Below are 24,533 nucleotides of genomic sequence, written 5' to 3'. Positions count from 1 at the left end.
ACGACTCACTGTAGCGTCAACCTCCCACCTTAGCCTCCCACATAGCTGGGACTGCGGGCATGCTCCACCATGCCTGGCTAATTTTCGTATTTTTTTAGAGATGAGGTTTCGCCATGTTGTCCAGGCTGGTCTCAAACTTCTGGTCTCAAGTGATCCTCCCACATCAGCCTCCCAAAGTGCTGGGATTACAGGCGTGAGCCACCTCGCCTGGCCATGCACATGTTTCTTACAGGAGGGGAATGCTAGGAATGGAATTGCTGGGTCATAGGATATGCATGTGTCCAACTTTAGTGATACTATAAAGAGTAGCTATTTTTAAAAAAAGTGTGAAGGAGGAATTGAATTTTCACATTTAATTAATTTAAACTTAACCATATGTGGTTAAAAATGAACATTCTTGTAAAGAATATTATACAAGGCCAGGTGTGGTGGCTCATGCCTATAATCCCAGTACTTTGGGAAGCGAAGGTGGGCAAATCACTTGGCGTCAGGAGTTCGAGACCAGCCTGGCCAGTATGGTGAAACCCTGTCTCTACTAAAAAGCCAGGCATGGTGGTGGGTGCCTGTAATCCCAGCTACTCAGGAGGCTGAGGCAGGGGAATCGCTTGAACCTGGAAGGTGGAGGTTGCAGTGAGCTGAGATTGCGCCACTGCACTCCAGCCTGGATGATACAGCAAGACTCAGTTAAAAAAAAAAAACAACAAAACAAACAGAAAAAACCCCAACAATATTATACAAGAAGCTACTGAACTGGACTACAGAGCTAAGGTATGGTGAGATCCTAGTGACTTCATTATTAGACCATCATCCTTCCATTTCTCTCTATCCTCACAGTCTGACTTCCAGAGCAAGTCATAAATCAATGTTGTCTTAGACTGCTGCAGCCTCCTCACAGTCTCTTGACTTTATTAACTCTAGAATCTAGGCTCTGCATAGCTGCCAAAGTGAAAATCGGATTCTTTTCACACATTACTGTTTCGAACCTCCTTCCTGTGGTCCACAGCCCATACATTCCTCCTTTCCTCCTTGTGTCTGCCGCACTCCCCCTTGCTTACTCCACTCTCCACTACTTTTCGTTCTTTCCTTCTCTTTCTTCTTCTTCTTCTTCTTCTTCCTCTCTCTCTTCTCTTCTCCTCTCCTCTTCTCCTTCTCCTACTTCTCTTCTCCTTCTCTTCTCCTCCTTCCTCTCTTCTCTATTCTCTCTTCTCTCTCTCTCTCTCTCTCACATCTTGCTACATTGCCCAGGTTGGACTCCAGTCGCTATTCACAGGCACAATACAGCCTCAAACTCCTGCCCTCAAGCGATCCTTCTGCCTCAGCTTCCCGAGAAGCTGGATCTTCAGATGTGTATCACCACACACAGCTCCCCAATTACTTTCAGTTAGTTTTGCTTGGGCATCAGCTCTTCCCCATGTGCAAACACTACTCACCTCAACCTGAAGCCTTCTCATCACTCAGGCAGGGTCACGATCCTCTTCCTTAATGCTGGGCTTTCCATTCCAAGTCACTCACTATCCTTTAATTTTTTCTTTTTCTTCTAGTTATTATCATGATTTGAAATTCATATCTTTTGTTTGATGACTAGTTTATGAGCTATTTCCAGCTATAACACAGGCTGTAAGAAGGGAAAGGCTTTGTCCATTTTGTTTGAGGCGAGATTCTCCGCATGCAGGAGAGTGATATTCAATATACACTTAGTAGCACTCATGGCTGCTGCTACTTGTTGATAATTCTGCCAAGAAAAGATTCGCTGAAGAGGTGACATGAAGCCCTTCTGAAAGAATTCTTCACGTTCCTCTGCTCCCAGTTTAAGAGCTTTAAAGAATATTGTTCACTAAAAGAAAAACATTTGCCTTCCCTCCTTGATTAGAACCAATGAAAAACACTTTAATATAATTTAACTTTAAAAATTCTATTTAAAAATATATACATTGATTTTTATTTCTCTTAAAAAGTTACGCTTTTGCAATTATTTTTGGTGGGGAGGTATGCACGTGTTGCTGAATATGATCTAAAAGTAGATACACTCTTAATGAAGTCAGCCCCATGGGGACCAAGCAGTGGTTTCTGGGGCTTCCTAAGGCAGTCTCAGTTAAAACAGTTCCATGACAAAGTGACTTTCTCTGACCACGGCTTGACCCTGGCAGACTCTCCACCCTTTGCTGTAATCACCAAGGCAATAATAATAGTTTCATAAATGTGAGGTTCCTGGAAATGCCTGACCTACTTTTTTGTTGATCAGACAGATACATGTGTTTGTCTGTCTGTTTTAAACTATCTGGATAAATGGAATTTAAAACAAAAGTCTCCCTCCCTCCCTCCCTCCCTCCCTTCCTTCCATCCTTCCTTCCTTCCTTCCTTCCTTCCTTCCTTCCTTCCTTTTGAGGCAGGGTCTCACTCTGTCATTCAGACTAGACTGCAGCCGCACTATCATAGTTCATTGCAGCCTCGAATTCTTGGGCTTAAGCAATCCTCCTGTGTCAGCCTCTCGAGTAGCTGGGACTATAGGTGTGAAACTATCGGGGGGAGGTATGCACGTGTTGTTGTTAGCCATCATGGCCAGCTAACTTAAAAACCATTTTTAAAAATAGACATAGAATCTCACTATGTTGCCTAGGCTTGTCTCAAACTCCTGGCCTCAAGTGATCCTCCTGCTTTCACCTCCCAAAATGTTGGGATTACAGGTGTGAGCCTCTGTGCCTGGTCTCACTACTGTTTTAAGTTGTAGTTTAAAATTTTCCAAAAATTTTTGGGAGCTCCTTTAAAAGCAACAATAAGCTCAGGGTGAATGCTGCCTTTGTCACACTCTGAAAGAAAACATTTAGACACTTGCAGGACTTAAAATGGAAAAGACAAAGGTCCAGTTCCCAAGGTTAAAGGCTCTTACACACCGAACTCATGAATCACTGTGATGCTCCCCTGGGAGAAAGAGAAGAAAAAGAGGAGAATTGAAAAGAAAAAAAGGTAAAAGCCTCTTACAAGGCTTGCTTAGAAATAAGAGGTTAAATAGATCTCAATGAAATACACAGAAGATTAATTCTCCCCTTCCTTCAGAACCCCAAAAGGCTCTGCAGCTGACGCAAATCATACTTTTTTGCTTCCTCCTCAGTCTTAAAGTAATAAAGTTAAATAACTTTATGGTTTCTCTATATTTTGGGACAGGTCCAAATAGAACTGAAGCCATCAAATACACAAAATAATAGCATAAAAGATAAATCATTTCTCATCAAATCCCAAATAAAAATTCTTTTTCCTTCTCAACTTCCAACAGTTCCACCATTGCTAGACCTTTTTAATATAATAGCTTACCTAACAACAGTCATCAAACCACCTCACATATCTGGAACCAAGCTAGGAACTGATAAGCAAAAACTACTGCCTCATGTCATATTTGTTATAAAGTTCACAACCTAAAAATTGAAGAAGACCTTCTTTCACTTCTAGCCTATTTACCCATTTAGAAAAGTTCTAACAAGTTTTGTTGCTAAATTAACATAATATTTGTTGAGAGAAGTCTGATGGTCTAGTTTCAAAGTTCACGGGACTTGTGCAACTGGAAACAGTGAATTAGACGGAAATAGTAGGTCTTGTAGGAGGTAAGCATAACTGCAAATTAGACAAAAAAGAAGTTTAACAAGCATAGCAAATTTAGGATGAAAGTAGGGTCCAATAGTGTTAAGACCTGTGGGATATTGAAAAGATGGCCCCAATTCTTAGTGGGTCCCTCTATCAAGAAGTAGAATCTGTCTGGGCATGGTGGCTCACTCCTGTAATCCCAGCACTTTGGGAGGCCAAGGTGGGTGGATCACCTGAGGTCAGGAGTTCCAGACCACCCTGGCCTACATGGTGAAACCCCATCTCTACTAAAAATACAAAAATCAGCCAGGTGTGGTGGCATGCGCCTGTAATCCCAGCTACTCAGGAGGCTGAGGCAGGAGAATCGCTTGAACCTGGGAGGCGGAGGTTGCAATGAGCTGAGATGGTGTCACTGCACTCCAGCTTGGGCAACAGAGTGACACTCCATTTCAAAAAAAAAAAAAAAAGCGGGGGGGGTAGAACATGTTTCTCCATTCCTTGGATCTGGCTGGTCTAGTGACATATTTTGGCCAAACAACATGGAAGAAGCGACATGTGAATCCTGACTTTGGCCTTAAGGAGCCTTGTGCATTTGCATTCTTTCTTTGAACCATGCTCAGTCGCCATGTGAACAAGCCTAGGCTAGCTTGCTGGATGATGAAAGAGAGATGGTCTCATCTTCTCTGTTGCCTCAGCTGACAGATGGCTAACACCCAGGTGGTCATGCCCAGCTGAGACCAGCAAAACCACCACTTGGTCTGCCAATACTCAAAATCGTGAACTAAATAAACTGTTGTCGTTTTAATCCACTAAGTTTTGGGTGGCTCGTTATGCAGCAGAAGCTAACTGATACACATCTCCATGGTCAGAAGGTGCCTAAGCATGCTACTTTTCAGGAAAGTGAGTGACGTTTAAAAACTCAATTTAAAAATAATAGAGCCATCCACTACTTAGTCAGTTCCACTTTCACTGATCAATCACCAAATCCCATTGGGGCTTCCTCAGCCATGTCTGTGCCTTTCTCAGGATTGCTGAGAACAGCTGGGTGAGAAGACACCTGTGAGCACTCAGTACAATGGACAGCACATGGTAAGCTCTCAGATGTGGCTGGTACTATTACTATTTCCTGAAGCTGGACCGCCCTCCCTCCCTACTGCCACACTCAAGTCCAGCTCTGTTCCTTCTCTCTGGACCACTTCTCCAGCAGAAGAGTAGCTTTCAGGGGTAACAGGGAGAGAGTTCTGTTTTATACCTATCAGGCTGGAAGTGCCCATGAGACCCCCAAAGGTGGGCTCCAGAGCCTCGTAAGAGATGAGCTGGAAAAGGAAATGTAAGCATGTCCAGCACATCTGTGAGGACAATCCCCAAAAGTGTAAGAAGAGAGCCCAGGACCAAGTCCTGAGGACTGCAACATAGAAGCTGAGAGAGAAGCCTGAGAAGGAACAAAGAGAGGGAAGAAAACCAGGAGAAGTTTGGGCACGCAAGTCAGAAGAAGCAATCCTCCCACCTCTCACCGAGTAGCTGGGACTGCAGGTGCCATCATGCCCCTATAACCATCCTATAGTTATCTAGGGGCTCCATCCTAAGTCACCTCATTCGCATAAACCCAGGTGGGATTGAAAAAGGCTAGTTACAAATAACAAAAGACACTCCTACCACTCAGAAAATTCCAAGGGTTTTAGGGCCCTGGAACCAGGGACAAAGACCAAATATATTTCTTACTATACTATTCCCTTGAAAAATATCAATCCCTCTGCACAAAATGTCCTTCCCACTAGGAAGACCAGACCTTTCCCAGCAATCTTAAGCACTTATAATTTCCTCCCCTCCAAGGCCCAACTGCATGGTTTACATATCTCTTACAGACTCTTATAATCCTCTTGGGCTCTGTCTATACCTCTATCTCTCCAAATGGATTGAGACCAAGTGACTAACATTGACAAGGTTTTAAAAGTTTTACATACTGTTTTCTGGCATAATCATGTCTCGGTGCAGCCTTGATTTGCTGGGCTCAAGCAATCCTCCCATCTCCCACCAAGTAGCTGGGACTACAGGTGCATGCCACCAGGCCCAGCTAATTAAAAAATTTTTTTTGTAGAGATGAGGTCTTATTAAGTTGCCTAGGCTGGTCTCAAACCCCTGAGCTCAAGTGATCCTACCACCTCGGTCTCCCAAAGGGCTAGGATTACAGGTGTGAGCCATCGCGTCAGACAGGAAATTTCAAAAGCAAGATGCAATAAATAGTTAAAAGAAGGAATTTCTTTCAACCGTTTATTATACATTGTTTTATTTCATAATTATTTTACATCTTGAAGGTGGGATAATTCATCTTTAAAATACAGAATTACTTTTGATCAGTATTCTATTTTGATTCTCGACTCTTCAAAGCATAATTTTGGTTAAGGAAAAATGGACACTATCCCACTCACTACCATACTCTGTCATGCACCTAAACCTACCACAAAATGTTAAAGGCTGGAAGGCTGCATAGGATATTGACAGGAGACTTATCCACACCCAGCTGAAAGAGAGAGAAATAGCACAAGCACTGCTGCAGTGGCAGAACATGACATTTCAGGTTTGGCATATAGCAGGGGTCCCCAAACCCCAGGCCACAGACTGGTCCGCCGCCTGTTAGGAACCGGGTCGCACAGTGAGAGGCGAGCGAGCATTACTGCCTGAGCGCCACCTCCTGTCAGATCGGCAGCAGCATTAGATTCTCATAGGAGCAGGAACCCTATTGTGAACTGCACACGCAAGGGATGTAGGCTGTGCACTCCTTATGAGAATCTAACTAATGCCTGATGATCTGAGGTGGAACAGTTTCATCCCAAAACCATTCCCACTCCCCCACCCCCTGCCACACAGTCCATGGAAAAAGTGTCTTCCACGAAACTAGTCCCGATATCAACAAGGTTGGGGACCACTGGCATACAGGACACATCGTGGAAAGCACTGGAGAACGCTTCCTATCTAATGGACTTTCTAGTCAGATAAGAACTCAGTGAGGTCAAAGCGTTGCCCTGTGTCAAGCAGAACATGCCTGACCCCTTTCTACTGAAGTCCCAGTTGATATTCATTCACATCTGGCATTAACCAGAAAGCCACATCCGACTCAAGTAAAGCCAGTGTAAACAAAAGTGATTTTTTAATCTTATGAATCGCCCTTATCAGTGACTTTGCTCTCTAAATTAAGGTAGTTTCTTTACAGCAAAATGAATAGGAAGAGCATAGAGTCCTGTGCCAGGGCCTTTGACAAGGGCCTGTCCTGATGAAGGATGTGGGAGTTAGTGCACAGCCTTAGGAACAGCTGGGGCTTCAGGGATCATTTTGTCCATCCCTACACCACAACTGCCAGCTCCCTGCATTCAAACCATGTGCTAACGTGCTCATTCTTTCAAATGTCAGAGCTTAGCACTCAGTGTGGGAGTGAGATCTGCCTGTTCTAAGGTGGTTGATCATTTAGAAGCCCCAGAGCTGGCCTGGGACTGTCCTCAGCAGCAGGGACCACTGTGCACCAGAAAACAGAAACCACATTGGTTCTGTGTTAGGTAGGATGTGTATGTACCCTTGGACCTTCAAACGCATTCACTCCAAAGTCCACAAACTTCTTGGATGGGCCTTGTGTGTGTGGAACTTTATTGACATAGAATTCATATACCATACAGTTCAGCAGTCTTTAGTACACTACAGAGCTGCACAACCATTACCAAAGTCAATTACAGAACATTTCATCACTCCATTAAGAAGCCCTGTACCCTTTAACATTCTCTTCCCATCCAACCAAAACTCTCTTTTCCCTGCTCTAGGCAATCACAGATCTTCCTGTCTACATGAATTTGCCTGTTCTGGACATTTCATGTAAATGGAATCATGCAACATACAGTCCTTTGTGACTGGCGTCTTTCAATAGCCTAATGTTTTCAAAATTCTTCCATGTTGTAACATGTATCAATACTTCATTTCTTTTTATTGCTGAATCATATTCCATTGTATGGATGTACTACATTTCATTTATTCATTCCTCAGCTGATGGACATTTGGGCTGTTTCCACCTTTTGGCAATTATGGATAATGGTGCAATGAACACTTGTGTACAAGTTTTTGAGTGGACATATGAATTAGATGGGCTTTTGGGGGTCTGGACCCTTTGACACATTCACAAATACTGTGTGGAGATGTACTTTCAAGCCTGGAGATGCAGAGCATTCATCAGACTGACCAAATAAGTAAAGAGCCCCAGCCTAGATAATGAGTAGGAGTTCCTCACTGGTTCTCAATGCCGCCTGCTTTTTCACATGGGCCTTCAAGACACGCCTGGGGCTCAGGTACGTGTGCCACTGAGCACTTCTGTACCTCGTACAAGTTACTTAGCTCTCTAAGCCTCCAGCTACTCATCTGCAAACTGCAGATAAGGATCCATGTACCAGAGGTGCCTCTTTTGATGGCTACGGAGATAGTGTCTATAAAGTGTTGAGCAGAACACCTGGGTCAGTAACTCTTGCATGTGACACCTTTAAGACTTGGCCAAGATGAACCTCTCTCTGACCTCCAACACATCCCACACTTTTCCACTGGTCTCTACTGCATTAGGAGGGGAGAAAAAGAGGGATCGAGGGAACAAGAACATGCTTGCTAGCTAAAGGGGGAAGATCCAGAGAGGGCTTTGTGTTTAGGTCCTAGAGCTCCTAGTTACCACTTTTTGGCTGAAAAATGGGACTCGGCAGAAAGATGGAGAGGCTGACAAAATGCAGGTAGAGGAAATATGAGAACAGGGTCTTGCCCTGAAGGAAGAAGGTGGGGAGGAGATTCAGAATTCAGACTTCCTCCTAAATACCACTGGGCAGGAAATGAGGGTGGAGGCAGAGAGATAAGTCTGACAGGAAGCTGAGGGAACAAAGGAGTTACACCTGATAGCAGTCAAGAAGGATGAGGTCTTCAGTGGAGAGGGTGGAGAGTCAGGTGGCTTAAGGAGGGTGGTGAAGGTTGAAAAGGCCAGTGGGGGAAAGGAGCAGAGAGAGACCAAGGACTGCTGGGCAAACCTGAGGGCTTCTGGAGGCTGGCAGCAATGAGGGGATGGTAGCCACAATGAATGCGCTGAGAAGTCCCTTAGCTGTGCTCAGTGACTGGTGAACCAGCAGAGACACCAGTAGTGGATCCATTCTACATGGAGGAGGAATGAAGGAGGCAGAGTAGAAGGGCAAAGGGGCAAGGGGCAGGTGGACTGATGACTCTTAAAAAAAGATCATGGTGGCCGGGCGCAGTGGCTCACGCCTGTAATCCCAGCACTTTGGGAGGCCGAGGCGGGCAGATCACCTGACATCAGGAGTTTGAGACTGGCCTGACCAACATGGAGAAACCCCGTCTCTACTAAAAATACAAAATTAGCCAGGCGTGGTGGTACATGCCTGTAATCCCAGCTACTCGGGAGGCTGAGGCAGGAGAATCGCTTGAACCTGGGAGGCGGAGGTTGTAGTGAGCCAAGATTGTGCCACTGTACTCCAGCCTGGGCAACAAGAAGGAAACTCAATCTTAAAAAATAAATAAATAAATAAATAAGATTGTGGTAAGGCCTAGGCTTGGTAGAGGAAGAACTGCGGCCTTAATGGTGGAATGTTTCAGGTCATTAATAAGATTTAAGGCCGGGTGCAGTGGTTCACGCCTGTAATCCCAGCACTTTGGGAGGCCGAGGCAGGCGGACCATGAGGTCAGGAGTTCAAGACCAGCCTGGCCAACACGGTGAAACCCCGTCTCTACTAAAAACACAAAAATCAGCCAAGTGTGGTGGCAGGTGCCTGTAATCCCAGCTACTCGAAAGGCTGAGGCAGGAGGATCACTTGAACCCAGGAGGCGGAGGTTGCAGTGAGCCGAGATTGTGCCATTGCATTTCAGCCTGGGTGACAAGAGCAAGACTCTGTCTCAAAAAAATAAAAAAAAAGATTTAAGAGCAAGGTTGGTAGGCATGAGAGTTTGGTGCATAGAAACATGCAGCCAGAGAGAGGATATTAAAGCCTAAAATTCCAAAGGTATGTTCACCAAGATATATGCCTGTGCTGGGCCATAAAACAAGTCTAAATATATTTAAGAAGACTGTGCAGCCATCATTCAAGTTAGTTTCAGAGCATGTCCATCAGCTCCAAAAGAAACCCCATGCCCACTAAACAGTCACTCTCCATTCTCACCCTCAGCCCTAGGCAACCAGTAACCTACTGTCTCTATGGATTCACCTTTTCTGAACATTTCATATAAATGGAGTCATACAATATGTAGCCTTTTAGTTTTGGCTTCTTTTACTTAGCATAATATTTTTCCGATTCATCTGGGTTGTGGCATGTTATCAGTACTCCGTTCCTTTTTACTGAGGAATCGTATGGATATACATGCTTTCTCCACTTGTCAGGTGATAGACATCTGAATTAATTCCAACTTACAGTTACTATAATACTGCTATAAACACTTGCATGTAAGTTTTTATGTGAACATGTTTTCCTTTCTCTTGTGTATATACCTAGGAGCGGAATTGCTGGGTTCTATGGTAATTTATGTTTAGCCCTTGAAGAAATTGCCAAACTATGCTCCCAAATGTACCTTCTTATCTTTCTACCAGCAATGTGGGAAGATTCCCTTTCCCCCATGTCCTTTCCAACATTGCCTATTGTCCCTCTTACTATTTAGCCATCCTGGTGAGTGTGAAGTAGTATTTCATTTTGGTTTTGACTTGCATTTCCCAAATGATTAATAATGTCGAGCATTAATCAGCCACTAATTTTAGTTTATAATAGACATTTTACCAAAGAAGGTATACAAATGCAAATGTACTTAGCCATCTTATACCTTCTTTGGTAAAACATCTATTCAAGTTCTTTGCTCATTTTGTGACTGGGCTGTTTGTCTATTATTGAATTGTAAGAATTCTTCACATATTCTAGATATAAGTCCTTTGTTAGATACATGATTTGAAAATTATTTTTCTCCCAGTGTGTGGCTTGGATTCTCATTTTCCTAATAATGCTTTATGAAGAACAAATATTTTTAATTCTGATAAAGTCCAATTTATCAATTTTTGTTCTTTAAGGATAATGCCTTAGGTGTCAAATCTAAGAAGTCTTTGCCTAACCCAAGATCATGGAGATTTCTCTCCCTAGAGAGAAATTTTAGAAGTTTTATAGAGGAATTAAGTTACAAATTAATAATTACAAGATATTTTTACAAACCCAAAATATGTGGAAATTAAACAGCATACTTTTTTTGTTTGTTTGTTTTTGTTTTGTTTTTGAGACAGAGTCTCGCTTTGTCACCCAGGCTGGAGTGCAGTGGCACGCTCTTGGCTCACTGCAGCCTCTGCCTTCCGGGTTCGAGAGATTCTCCCACCTCAGTCTCCCAAGCAGCTGAGATTACAGTTACCCACCACCACGCCTGGCTAATTTTTGTATTTTTAGTAGAGATGGGGTTCTGCCATGTTGGCCAGGCTGGTGTTGAACTCCTGGCCTCAGGTGATCCACCCACCTCAGCCTCCCAAATGCTGGGATTTACAGGCATGAGCCACCACGCCCAGTAAAACATACTTTTTAATAATCTATGGTTCAAAGAAGAAATCATATGGGAAAGTAGAAAATATTTCTAACAGGCTGGCTGTGGTGGCTCACGCTTGTAATCCTAGCACTTATCGAGGCCAAGGTGGGTGGATCATTTGAGGTCAGGAGTCCGAGATCAGCCTGGCCAACATGATGAAACCCCGTCTCCAATAAAAATTAAAAAAAAATTAGCCAGGAATGGTGGTGCGTGCCTGTAGTCCCCGCTACTCTGGAGGCTGAGGCAGGAGAATCGCTTGAGCCCGGGAGGCGGAGGTTGCAGTGAGCAGAGATCACACCACTGTACTCCGGCCTAGGTGACAGAGTCCATCTCAAAAAAAAAAAAAAGAAAATATTTCAAACAGAATAATGAAAATACGTTTCAATACATTTTAAACAAGCAATACATAAATAAATAAAAGGGCATTTTATTAAACACACACCATGTACATCTTTTGCCTTCTCCTCCTCCAGCTATTAACATAATTTTCTCCTCTTCTTCAGAGTTAAATTTCTCAAAAAGAATGTTTATATTCAAGTATTCCTGTTTGTATTCCTTACCCTGCTCTTCTCTACAGAATGCAATCTGGCTGGGAGATGCTTCACTCCACTGGAACAAGGCTTATTGATTCCCAAGGGCCTTCTTGCTTCTAAAACCACCGAAGTGCTTCTGTCTTTATCTTATTTGTCCTCTTGGCAGCACAAATGCTGGTTTTCTTCCTACTTGTTTGGTCTCTCCTCTTCACTCTTCATCATGTTTTTGTCCCTCAAAGATCAGCCTTAGGTCCTCTTTTCTTTCCTCTACATCCTCTCTCCTTGAAGGACCTCATCCAGCCCATGTTTTCAACAATCATCTATACAACAATGATCTTCTACATAATCCCTGCCCTGAATTCCCAGCCTATAGATCCAACAACCCTCCTCCAATACTGTCTTTCCCAGCCATTCTCCAAGGCCTCTGCTATGGTCTGAATGTTTGTGTCCACCCAAAACTCATCTGTTAAAATTCTAGCCCCCATGGTGATGGGTTAGGAGGCGGGGCCCCCTTTGGGAGGTGATTAGGTCATGAAGGTGGAGCCCTCATGAATGAAATTAGTGTTCTTATAAAACAGACCCAAGAGAGCTCCTTTGCCCCTTCAGCCATGTAAGGACATACAGGGTGCTGTCTATGATGAAATAGACTCTCACCAGACAGCAAATCTACTGGTGCCCTGATCTTGAAGACTTCCTAGCCTCCAGAACTGTGAGAAATAAATGCCTGTTGTTTATAAGCCACCCAGCTTATGGTATTTTGTTATAGCAGCCCAAATAGACTAAGGCAGCTTTTCAAACACAATTGGTCTAAATTCAAACTCATGACCCCCCTCTCTAAGCCCAAGTCCCCTTCTGAAGCTGCTTCTTTCAGCAAATGGTACCATTCTGCCCAGCTGCAAGCTTGAGACCTGAGTCATCCGAGACATATCCCTCTCCCCAAACCCTCCTGTCCAATCCATTGTCACAATTTATTGATCCAACTTCAAACATCTCTCAAATAGTTGATGTCATCTCCATCTTAGATACCACCATCCCAGTTTCTCAATGAGACTATGGTCCAGCCTCCTAGATGGTTTCCTCGAATCTGTTAAGTGTCCTAACCCAAACCATTCTGTACAATGGGGTCAGAGGAGCTTGTCAGATCACAGTCTTACCATGTCACTCTCCTGCTTCAATGGCTCTCAACACAAAGACAAAACTTTAACGTGGCCTATAAGGCCTGTCCCAATCTAGTCTCTACCTACTTTCCACACTTGACATTTTCCCCTCCAACCCCATGGCCTTTGCACATGCTGTCCCCTCTCCCAGGAACACGCTTTCTTCCCTTCTTGCCGTGTTAATTCTTACTCACCCTTCATATCTCTGACAAGCATCACTATCTTAGGGAAGGCTTCCCTGACCTCCCTGACAAGGCCAAATGCCCCAATTATTATCAACCCCATAGCCCTTCTTAGCATCCATCACAGCTATGGTTTTACTTTTTAATATGAGTCTGCCTCTCCCACTAGACTGAAAGTTCCATGAGGGAAAGGACCATGTTTGGTTTTATTCATGATTGTATCCTTAGTGCCTGGCACACACCTTGGGCACATAGTGGCCACAGAATGACAAGTGTGTTGAATGAGTGATGGTAAGGTGATCTAGGATGAAAAGAGGACATGAGGGAAGGAGAAGGCGGTGAAGGAAGATATGCCAATGTCTTCAAACAACAAGGGGGAGTGACTGGGAAGTGAAATGGATGAGGAAGAGTGGAGGAGCAGACAGATCATGGCAGGAGCCCCAGGGGTGTGGGGCTGGATGCAGGTGGGGATATTCTGGGAGCACTGGGCTTGAAATAAATGAAAACCAGACTGACTCTCCCAGAGGGATCCACCACTTTGTCCAGACTGGATTGTCCTCAAGATAAAGAGAAAGCACCCCTATAATCAGTATCAAAAGGGGTCATGATTCTTCTTGGAGGAGGCAGGATGGTGTCATTCACTACAGGAAGCCAATGACAAGGGGGCAGATGGCAGCACCTCCAAGCTGGCCACTGAATCCCTGAAGATCTGCCACAATCCGCCTCCTGAAGAACGTCTGAAACGCCACACTCAAAACCATCACACGATATCTCACTAACGGCTCTTTGTGATTCTTTCTCAGACACTAACAACCAAAAGTTTAGGCCTGAATTCAAACCCTTCCCATGAAGACACGTACCTTGGTCCATCCAGGAAACTGGATAAAGGTGTCCTGGGGCAAGTCTGGGATCCCACTGGGAATGGAGAAGTTCCCCACATAAAAGGCCGGGAGCGTGTAGTTGGATGAGCTGTGGGCCCAGGCTTCATCATGGTGGCCACTGTCACGGTGTCCCCAGCCCCCCAGGTGGCTGCGCACTGCATCCTCAGTGTCCAGTGGAAAGATCGTCCAGTCCGTGAGGATATTGGAACTGAGGGTCAGGTTAGAAACCAAACCCTGCAAAGGAGAAACAGAGCACAGTGAGCTGGGGAGGGAAGGAAAAAGCCTTCACATGTCTCTGCATTCCAGGGAAATGGGAAAAGCAAACCAGGATACAAAACACCAACAGGAAATGAACCTCAAAATATGTGTACATCGAAGTAACACAGATCTAACTGGAGGTTGAATTACAAATCCTTGGGAAGAGATATATTCCCCGAACTATAGCTTTCTCCTTTGCAGGTCATGATGTCTCTACAAAAGGCCCAGAGTTTCTGATTCTACAGAAAGGGCATTGAGCTGCTAGAGTGATTGATCCCAAATTCCCAAATTTTCAGAGTTTGGCTGAGAGCCACTGCTAGAATAGAGAAAGATGGGCACCAAGAAAGATGGGCCAGGCGTGGTGGCTCATGCCTGTAATCCCAGCACTTTGAGAGGCCAAGGCAGGCAGAACACTTGAGGTTAGGAGTTCAAGACCAACCTGGCCAACATGGTGAAACCCCATCTTTACTAAAAATACAAAAATTAGCTGGGTGTGGTGGCAGGTGCCTGTAATCCCAGATACTCAGGAGGCTGAGGCATGAGAATCGCTTGAACCTGGCAGGTGGAGGTTGCAATGAGCTGAGATCGTGCCACTGCACTCCAGCCTGGGTGTTAGAGCGACATTCTGTCTCAAAACAAAAAGGGATCCAGTCTCTACAAAACATACAGAAATTGGCCTAGCGTGGTGGCGTGCACCTATAGTCCCAAGTACTTGGGAGGCTGAGAAGGGAGGATTGCTTGAGCCCAGGAGACAGAGGTTGCAGTAAGCCAAGATTGTGCCACTGCACTCCAGGCTGGGTGACAGTGAGATCCTGTCTCAAGATGGAATCTGGGGACAGAAGGAACGAGTGAGTGGGGGATACAAAGGAATAGTCATCCCACTGCGGATGGAGCAGGCAGGATGGATGCAGCCAGGAGCAAATATTGGCCTTGAGCACCTCAGCCGTCATCACAGGGAGGACCACACCCGAGTCACTCACCTGTTATGAGGTGAGTGATAAGTGAGATAACATACATGAGAATACTGTGATACCTTAAGAGGATAGGAAGGTAATGATGACGATGGCAAACCTCAGACCTGAATTCAGAAGCTGCTCTATTTGTTCCACACAGGCCAGGGCTGGGCTGTCAAGGCTCAGCTAACTTCCCCTTCCCTGGCTTGTATGTGGGGAACTTCCCCATTCCCAGTGGCATCCCAGATACCAAGTCTCGACTGCCCATTTAGTAATTTGATAAATATTAACCAGATGGCTGTATGTCAGGCTCTTTGACAGGTGCTGGGGACCCAGAGACTACACAACAGAGTCGAGTCACTCCCATGGGTCAGTGTGGCCTGTGAGAGCCAGGCAGGAGGCCACGAAGTCCACCCTGAGCACAAGAACTATGAGAGAGACATTTATAATGGAGGCAAAGGTGGCCTGCACACAGCTATTCCCTAAGTTCCCTAAGACGTAATTGCCTGATCTCAAGATGGTCAGGAAATAGCCCCAGACACCTGTCCTGTCCTAGCCTGGGTGGTGCCATCGTTCCCTTGATGAGGCATTCTCTCCTCTCGCGGAGGTTGCGCTCCCTGAGAGAAGCCTGTCTCTTGACACCTTTGCATTCCCCAAAGCACCTGGTGGGGCATCTCGCGGAGTGGGAGCTTAACAAATGCTTGCTGAATAATGCTCTAAAAATATGTGTTAGAAAAACTTATTTGGGCTACACATCTGGACACAGGAGTAATCAACAGAGGTGAGAGCCAGTGCCCCAAGGGAAGAGGCTTCCTACAAGTGAAGAGTTTGCCATGGACTAACCATCCAAACCCATAGAACAGGGCAGAGCAGAGGCTCAGCTGGCTTTACTGACAAAGGAGTGCCTTCAGTGAGCTTGGTGGTCTTTTAAAGCAGAGGAAGAGCATGGTGGAGGGGCTTCCTCTTTCTGTTTCTTTCTATAGGATGACCAAACTCAAACACAGGGGAAAGGTTCTGTTTGCAAAGCTCAACTTTCTCATCACCTACAGAGGAAAACAGCTCTGCAAAATAGCTCAACTACTTCTTTTTTTTTGAGACAAGGTCTTGACTAGAGTGCAATGGCACCCAGACTAGAGTGCAATGGCATGATCATAGGTCATTTTAATCTCCAACTTCTGGGCTCAAGCAATCCTCCTGCCTCAGCCTCCTGAGTAGCTGAGACCACAGGTGCACGTCACCACACCTGGCTAAGTTTTTAATTTTTTGTAGAGGTCTATTTTACCCAGGCTGGTCTTGAACTCCTGGCCTCAAGTGATCCTCCTGCCTTGGCTTCCCAAAGTGCTGAGATTACAGGTGTGAGCCACCACACTGGGCTTCAACTTCTAAGCTGTCACCCCTCGAACCTTAGTCTTGACAGTGTGGTTTGTCCTACCTTAAAATCATTGATATATGCACCATAGTTCACACGTCCCATGTTCTCTACCAGAAGGTCCAGAGTGGCTCCAGCTTTCCCTGTTATGTTCAGAGTGATCACATTGTTTCGCTCAAGGACTCCCTGGGGGATCTGTGGGGTTCAAGACCAAATGACAATTGAATTGAGGGTAAGAAGGTCTGCAAGGAGAGGCAGCATGCTCAGTTAATTTAGCACTCATTTTCTTGCCTTGAAGTGTCACCAGACTTGGAAAGAAATGCTTTGATAGCATCTTAGCCCAAGTTACCGGCCAGGTCGGAAAGTTCCCCCAATCACTGCTTCCTAAACAGGAAAACTGCCAGACACAGCTCAGAGCACGGAATGGTCTAAGCTGGTTTCCTTTGCCCTGGAATGTTTTACTGCCATCTACTTTTAGTGGAAAGAGGAGGGAGGCAAAATTCCAGGGGAGGGTTCTTACTGGAGGAGCTGCTTCGTGTTCTGACAGCACAAAAGTCACTCACAAAAAATTGCTTCTGAACAACATGGAGAGATAAGACAAAATCAGATAAACGAGATAAAATCAGAGAGTTAGGTGGAGTATTCTCACCTCAAAATACTTGACATGATGCATTAACCACGAAAATTATATAACAGAATGAGGAAAAACAACAGGTATTTTATCAGCAACATATTCCTAACTTTTTAAAAGGCTGGACTTTAAAAATTGACCTTACAATGATCATAATTCACTAAGACAACACCCAAGTTAGAAGCGAAGAAACAGTCACCATCAATAGAGCAGAATGTCTTAGTAATCTGCTCCCACTGAAATGAAAGCTGTTGATTATAAGAGAATGGGAAATATTTTAACATCTTCTGAACAAATTTTCTTGGTGAAGAAAATCTTTTCCTGTGTTCCTTCCTGTGACCATTTTGGTGAGAGGACTGGAAGTCCCGAAATGCATCTGCTTTTGTTATGAAACATGGTTCTTTGTGCACTTCAGTAATAGTTGTCATGAGCAGTCCTTCAGAATATAATTTCTCATGTAGGATAAAGGCACGAAGTTCAACAAACTTTGTACAGTGGTAGGTACAAAATTGAATTGGAAACGGACCCCACCCTTACGGAGCAAAGAAGGCACAGGAACATCAGTCAGAGAAGGGCGGCCTTGACTGGGGAGACCCAGAAGGCTTCTGAGAGGGTGGGGCATCAAGCACAGCCCTCTGGGTTAAGATGGTGGGTAGGGTGGATTCCAGCAAATGGCACATGCATGAGGCCTCACAGCAAGCAAGAGGCACAGCTAAGGGTCACCAAGAAGAGGGGTGGAGCCTAGTGTGGTGGCTCACGCCTGTAATCCCAGCAATTTGGGAGGCTGAGGCAGGAGGATCACTTGAGCTCAGGAGTTCAAGACCAGCCTGGGCAACATAGTGGGACCCTGTCTCTACAAAAAAATCAAAACATTAGCCAGGCATGGTGGTGCATCCCTGTAGTCTCAGCTACTTGGGAGGTCGAGGTAGGAGGATCACTTGAGCCTGGGGGGTTGAGGCTGCAGTGAGCTGTGATTGCACCACTGCACTCCAGGCTGGGCAACAGAGCAAAACCCTGTCTCAAAAAAAAAAAAAAAAAAAAAAAGATGATGGGTAGAGCCTGAGGTTGAAGAGGTGAGCAAAGACCCCAAATGCTGTGTTAACAAGTGCAGGCTGCTCATCCCCACCCTCACTGGGACAAAACGCACAGTTCAGAGACAATTCTTACCCCATCCACAGCAACATATGCTCGATCGTGGACTCCATTGAAGGGTGAAGAGAGAGGTGCTGGGTTGCTGCAATCTTGAGGAAGTGTTGTCCGGTACAGCACAAACCCATAATGCTGGTTAGAAAAGGATTTAAGAAAAATACATCACTATTGCCATTCATTTAGAGAACTTGGTTACCCTAGACATGTACGAAAGCGATGTTCTGCAAACCATAAGGAATGAAAATCTTCCTCCACCTCCAGAAAAAATTAAATTTGAAAAAGGAAACTGGCTTAAATTTTTAGGTCATTGAATATCCACCATAATAGCAAACTGCAAGGAACCACAAACAGTGTCTTATCAAGCATCCCTTTCCCATAAGAGGAACTTGGACGCTGAATGGGTTAAGTCTCTTGCCCAGGGTCATACAGGGGATTATATCATACATAGCAAAAGTTATGGATGTTAGCTCCAAAAACAAAACTAAGTAAAACCAACAAAAAAACAAGGTAAACAAACAGCAAAGCCAAGAGATGAAGTTCTGCTCAGCAAAACTGTCTCCAAGTTCTTGGGCTAAATCTGCTTTAACATACAAAACAAAAGGCAATGAGCTGGGTGCAGTGGCATGCACCTGTAGTCTCAGCTACTTGGGGGGCTGAACTGGGAGGATCTCTTGAGCCCAGGAGTTTGAGGCTAGTCTGGGCAACATAGCAAGACCCCATCTCTAATAATAATAATAATAATAATAATAATAATAACAACAAAGTCCATCAGAACTGTTTTAAGTGGAGGAACGGGGGAAAGAAACAGTTAAGAGACTAGATTGTAACCGACCACTAAGTCAGAAAATATTTTTAGATGCTGACATCCCTGGTCCAAAAGGAAAGCCTCAAACAATCAGCCTCAGCAGTAACGGAATTATTCATAGATTATAGTTATTGACATAATAATCCACAGAATTATAGTTATTGACTTTGCTTATTTACTTCCTGCTGTGGACATTATTAGCAGGGCTGAGCTGGGACAAAATCCTCAGTTATGGAAGAGAATGCAAATAGTGGTCCAGCATGGAACAGAGAAAAGGTTCCCTACTTCTAGGGCCCAGAAAGAAAGAAAGTAAACTTCAGGCAAGTGGAAAGGTGACTGGGAGTAGCTGAGGAGAGCATTAATCCACTTTCCTGTGTTGCAGGAATGAGCTGAGCACAAGAAATGCTACTAAGACCACACAAATCTTCGAGCACAAGAACACCTCCCACCTAGACTCCACATCTCCATCTCCTTCTTGTTCATTTACTTACTTATTTTGAAAACTAGCTAAAGTGGTAACTTTCCTCAAGGGCTGAGGAAAGCTTTGTCAAGGGCTTCCAGAAGGACGGGTAGAAGCTGTGACGCTCCCCAGGCAGGTGTGGCTGAGGCTCAGGGGATCTCTGCAGAGACAGTAGGCTGAGCCCCACTCCCTGAAGTCTGTGCCCTTTGGGGTTTTTTGCTGGAAATAGATATTCGGTGGACTTGCCCCAGATCTGAAATAGCCAGGGCCCAGGAAGCCCCACCCAATCTGAGAGCACTACCTTGGCCAAAGATCAGAAAGCAGAAGGGGTCTGAGAAAGAACAATGGCTGCACGTGTTCATATAGTAACCTGGAACTCCCTCTCCAGGCTACACGTGCTCTAGGATCATTGTCTGAAGTGCTCAACAGCCCTGCTAAGCGCAGGTAAGTTCCATTTATAGATGTGGGTGCTAGGACTGCAGAGTACCCTATACGACATTCATGAAACAGTGAATGTGTGTGTGGTGGGGGGACTTAATTATTCATTTTATTGTAAAATAGAATTGTTGGAATAAAATCACAGGTGTAAAAATAGCAACTGACAGCAAACTTCACTAAACTAAGATTAGATATGCTGTTATTATTTTGCCTTACTGTTCAGACTCCTTCCAGAAGGTGGTCGCCACAGAAAATCAGAAAGGAGGACGTGGATAACCTTCCATTTCAAAACACAGGGCTGAGATCCTAAGTGATGAAGCTTAACATTGCAGTGAAGGGACAAGCTGGTCTCACAGGCATCCTGCTATCATTCCCTGAGAAGGACATATCACTTTTGTTGTGTTCATGTCCAAAATGTTTTACTGAATCTAATTAGTGAGGCAAAGTCTACAAACACCCCAACCTTTTCAAAAATGTCCATGTCATGAGAGAGAGACTTAGGAGCAGTTTCAGACGGAAGAACACTAAGGAGAATATAATTAAAGGCAATGTGTGATTATGGATTGGAAACTGGATTGAGAAAAGATTAAGCTGTAAAGGACGTTATTGCAATGACCAGGGACACTTGACTATAGAATTTATATTAGATAATAGGATTGCATCAATATTAAATTTCTTATGTGCGATCATTGTATTGTGGTCCTGCAGGATAATGTTCTTTTTCTTAAAAGATGTATGCTGCAGTATTCAAATGTGGAGTGACATGGTGCTGACAACTCAAATGGTTAGAAAAAGAAAAGCAGTTGACTACATACACAGAGAGAAAAAGGCAATTAAAGCACTGTTAACAATCGGTGAATCTAGGTAAAAAGCATATGGGTGTTTATTGTACTATTCTTGCAACTTTTTTTGGATTTAAAATTTTCCAAAACAAAATGCTGGGAAAAACTTTAAAAAAATAAAGATGAGGCAGTGTCTGGAGATCAAACACACACACATATACAAACACTGAAAAAAAAAAAAAAAGATGTGCTCTGTTCCCTTCAAAAGCAGGAAAAAGAATCTCAAAGAACCTAGACTACCAAAAAACACAGTCCTTATGCCATTGAGCTAAGAACAGACAAATAATTAAACTGTCTGTTTTGAGTATTAAAACAGTGATCTTCCACTGATGCCTAGAAATAAAGACTAATTAGATTGGTCAGTGAACTCAATTTATAACTTGTACAGAATTCTATTGAAGCAGGTTGGGCTACCTCCTGTATGAGTGAGAAGAAGTGGGGCAACAAATATAGGCATGATCAGCCCACCGTGCAGCACTTCAAGCTAAAGAGAGCCTGGAAATTCATGGTTCATTTACCTGGGATCTGATGCATTTGCTTACCATTTTGGCCCCTGAATTCAGAATGGGCACTGCAAGGCAGTGCAGAAAGCACACTTTTGCAAGTAGAGAAAAGGCGAGGTATTACCTTTGAAGGCCTACCTGTTTCACCTGGATAAATGTCAAGGGATAAAGGCTTTTGATGGGCCCAGAGGGACACAGAATGTCCAGAGCTGCTCCCACTGTCTTTAACTGAAAAGAAACAAAAGCAGCATTCACACACTGCACCCCTCACTGGTCATCAGGTTAGAGAGTAGCGTCATTTCCTAATCATCAAAGACATCAGTGGGTTTGACCAAACCCCTAAATAAACCTAAATCATTCAAATTCCACTCAGTATTGCTTCCCAGTCTCCTTCAGTCCTCTCCATCTACTCTCTAACTCCTGATGAAAACTATGAATGATAGTAGTCTTAAAAAGGTTTCAAAAATACCTATTCAGAAGTTCAACCTGCTCAGAGACCTATAAAAGGCTCTTAAAATGAATGAAAACCAAGGCTCAGATGCTGCCTCCTTATAAACCCTCTCTGAACACACCCGAGTGAAACAACTAAGAAGTAAAAGTAGCAACCAGAGGCCAATTACATTCAACTAAGATTAGACACACCATTATTATATCACCTTAATATTTAATACTTCCTAGTTACTTCACCCTCCTCTGAACTTGTGTGTGGCATATCTTCCATGCCTGTATCACTTTTCAGTTGCTCATCTTTGTCTTCCTCACCAGACTGTCAGCTCCTTAAGGATAAGATATGTTCCATACTCAGCCCCAATGCCCAGAACATAGTAGATGCCTGGTAAGTATTTATTATATTCAATACAAAGGATTGTGTATTCTTGCAACCCAGGATACTTATTCTGATGCAATAACAACAATGATAATAACAGCTACCAGTCATTGCCTGTCTACACGCTCCAGATGAGATACAGCGTTTTACATGCACTAGCTCACTGAATACTCACAGCTACCCTGTGAGGCAGGCACTACTGTCCCTGTGTTGTAGAGACTCACAGAAGTCCACTTGAGTAATGACAGAGCCAGAATTTGTAGTTAGATTTGGCTCCAAACCCCAGGATTTTCCATGACTATAGTACTGGTTAGGACTTCTTTTTTTTTTTTTTTTTTTTTTTGAGAGAGTCTCACTCTGTCACCCAGGCTGGTAGGCTGGAGTGTAGTGGCGTAATCTTGGCTCACTGCAGCCTCCTCCTCCCAGGTTCAAGCGATTCTCCTGCCTCAGCCTCCTGAGCAGTTATGTGTCACCATGCCTGGCTAATTTTTGTATTTTTAATAGAGACGGAGTTTCACCGTGTTGGCCAGGCTGGTCTTGAACTGCTGACCTCCTGACCTCAGGTGATCCTCTCGCCTCGGCCTCCCAAAGTACTGGGATTACAGGCGTAAGCCACCATGCCCAGCCCAGTTAGGAATTTCATAAACACTTCCCATGGTTACCTTGCTGATGTGCAGCATCAAGGAAAAAAATCTGATTTATAATTTCATCAAGCCAGCTACTCATATGGGTGTTTTCCCACCTGAACACTAAGAAATTCAACTCACGGTAAAAACTTATTTTCTATATAACTGTGTTCTACATAAACTTAATTCAGTTATATGCTGATTTGCTATCTTCAATTGTATATATTTATTTAAAAATAAAAAGTCATTTCTGCTCATACAATTTTCCTTCACGGGAAACAGAATGTGCTTTTGGTACTAAGCTAGCTTTGTTTTAGCAATGTTGTTGTTTTGAACATTTGGAGCTATTTTCTGTCGCATAAAAATAGATTTGTCATGGCTCTGAAACAAACAAACCAAACTTTTCCTTCAGTAGCTGTAGCAATGAACAAGTAGAAGGTGCTCCCTTTACAAGAGTGACTGAAGTCTGATTAATCTAAAGAAAGATCCTTATCAGACAGAAAGACCACATTCTTTGTAGAATGTAGCACATGTATCTGACACTAGGTGGAAAATGTAAGAACTCAACCAACCAACCATGTCAAAGGGCTTCTTGGATGGAAAAATTATATAATCGTGTTTGGCATTTTGCTTGAAGATAAAAACTTACGATACTATTTTAGGATATCGAGATTCTTAAGAAATAGGTAACGGTTCTTCTTTTTTTTTTTTCTTGTGAGTTAATACATGTAGGAGTTAGGGATTATAAAAGGGGAAAACCTGAAGACACAGATGGTCAAAACAAATTGACTTTGGCTATGTCACTCCTCTGACTATTAAGTAATACCTCTCTTCTTTTTCGCTTTTCCTAGAATACATTGCCCTTAACTCCTATTTATGATTGATTTCTAGCTTTTCCCCCAGTGTCCCCATTTAACGTATAAGCCACAGACCATAAAAATTTGGACATGACTTTGAGATGGAGGGAAGTATATAATTTAGGGCAGAGATCTATCAAAATGCCTGTGATTTTGGGGAACTCCTAAAAAAGGTAAATTACGACAAAGAGTCTTGACAGCCATAACAATGAGGTGGCATGTTATTTCCACAAAGGCACTTGACACTGCTTAAACCACTGATAAAGGAACCAAGATGACCCAAATGATCCAAGAATGCCGACTACTCCCACCTGTGTCCCATCTGCTCATCCTGTCAACAAGCATGAGTATCTTCTCACCTCTCTCTCCCCATTTTCCCAGAAACATCGTTTACTCCATTAGGCTCGCAGAAAACAAATTCGCAGAAAAATAACAAACCAATTCCTCCAGCACAGCGCTTTCACTCACTGCTACTAAATTCCATTTTCTCACTCCCATCTCTCACTTTCAAAGTTTCTGTTATTTTTTTTCTTACCTTTTCCAGAGCGACCTTTCCATATGCAAACTTTGGTGTAGATGGAGGGATAGGACCTTCTGGTACTTTTTCAAACTATAAACGAGAGTAGAAAAAGAGAGAAAAGAAAAAAAATTGGTAAACCTTCAGAAATATATTCATAAAATTTATTATTTGAAAGGAAGGTCAAAGACTCAATAGTGCCACTGCTTTTTTGGAAAATCAAAGGAACTAGAGACTTCTTCCAAAGCAGGATCTGGTAAATTTTTTACCTCTAAGTGTATGTCTGTGTTTTAAGCTTCAGGAATATCCACATGATTATAAACTGAAAGACCTCAAAACAAAAGGGCAAAAACAAGTAGAGAGAATGAGGGTAAATGGCAGAAGGCTAGGGAGCGGGA

The 24,533-nt window shown here is 43.7% G+C and overlaps 1 protein-coding gene across 4 annotated transcripts in view; it reads right to left on the bottom strand.

The window, feature by feature from the left end:
* The window catches only part of GLB1 (galactosidase beta 1), a 108,478-nt gene that overhangs the window by 8,057 nt on the left and 75,888 nt on the right, over positions 1–24,533 (bottom strand). For all 4 annotated transcript variants that reach the window (XM_054483789.2, XM_054483791.2, XM_054483792.2 and 1 more), the window contains 5 exons: positions 24,154–24,228; positions 21,448–21,537; positions 18,280–18,393; positions 16,545–16,676; positions 13,881–14,135 (listed from right to left, as the gene is read on the bottom strand). In XM_054483789.2, the coding sequence (XP_054339764.1) occupies positions 13,881–14,135; positions 16,545–16,676; positions 18,280–18,393; positions 21,448–21,537; positions 24,154–24,228 (666 nt within the window). The remainder of the gene's footprint in view (positions 1–13,880; positions 14,136–16,544; positions 16,677–18,279; positions 18,394–21,447; positions 21,538–24,153; positions 24,229–24,533) is intronic.

The sequence above is a fragment of the Pongo pygmaeus genome, chromosome 2 (assembly GCF_028885625.2).
Source record: "Pongo pygmaeus isolate AG05252 chromosome 2, NHGRI_mPonPyg2-v2.0_pri, whole genome shotgun sequence".
NCBI lineage: Eukaryota > Metazoa > Chordata > Mammalia > Primates > Hominidae > Pongo > Pongo pygmaeus.
This window is presented reverse-complemented; position numbering and strand designations above follow the sequence as displayed.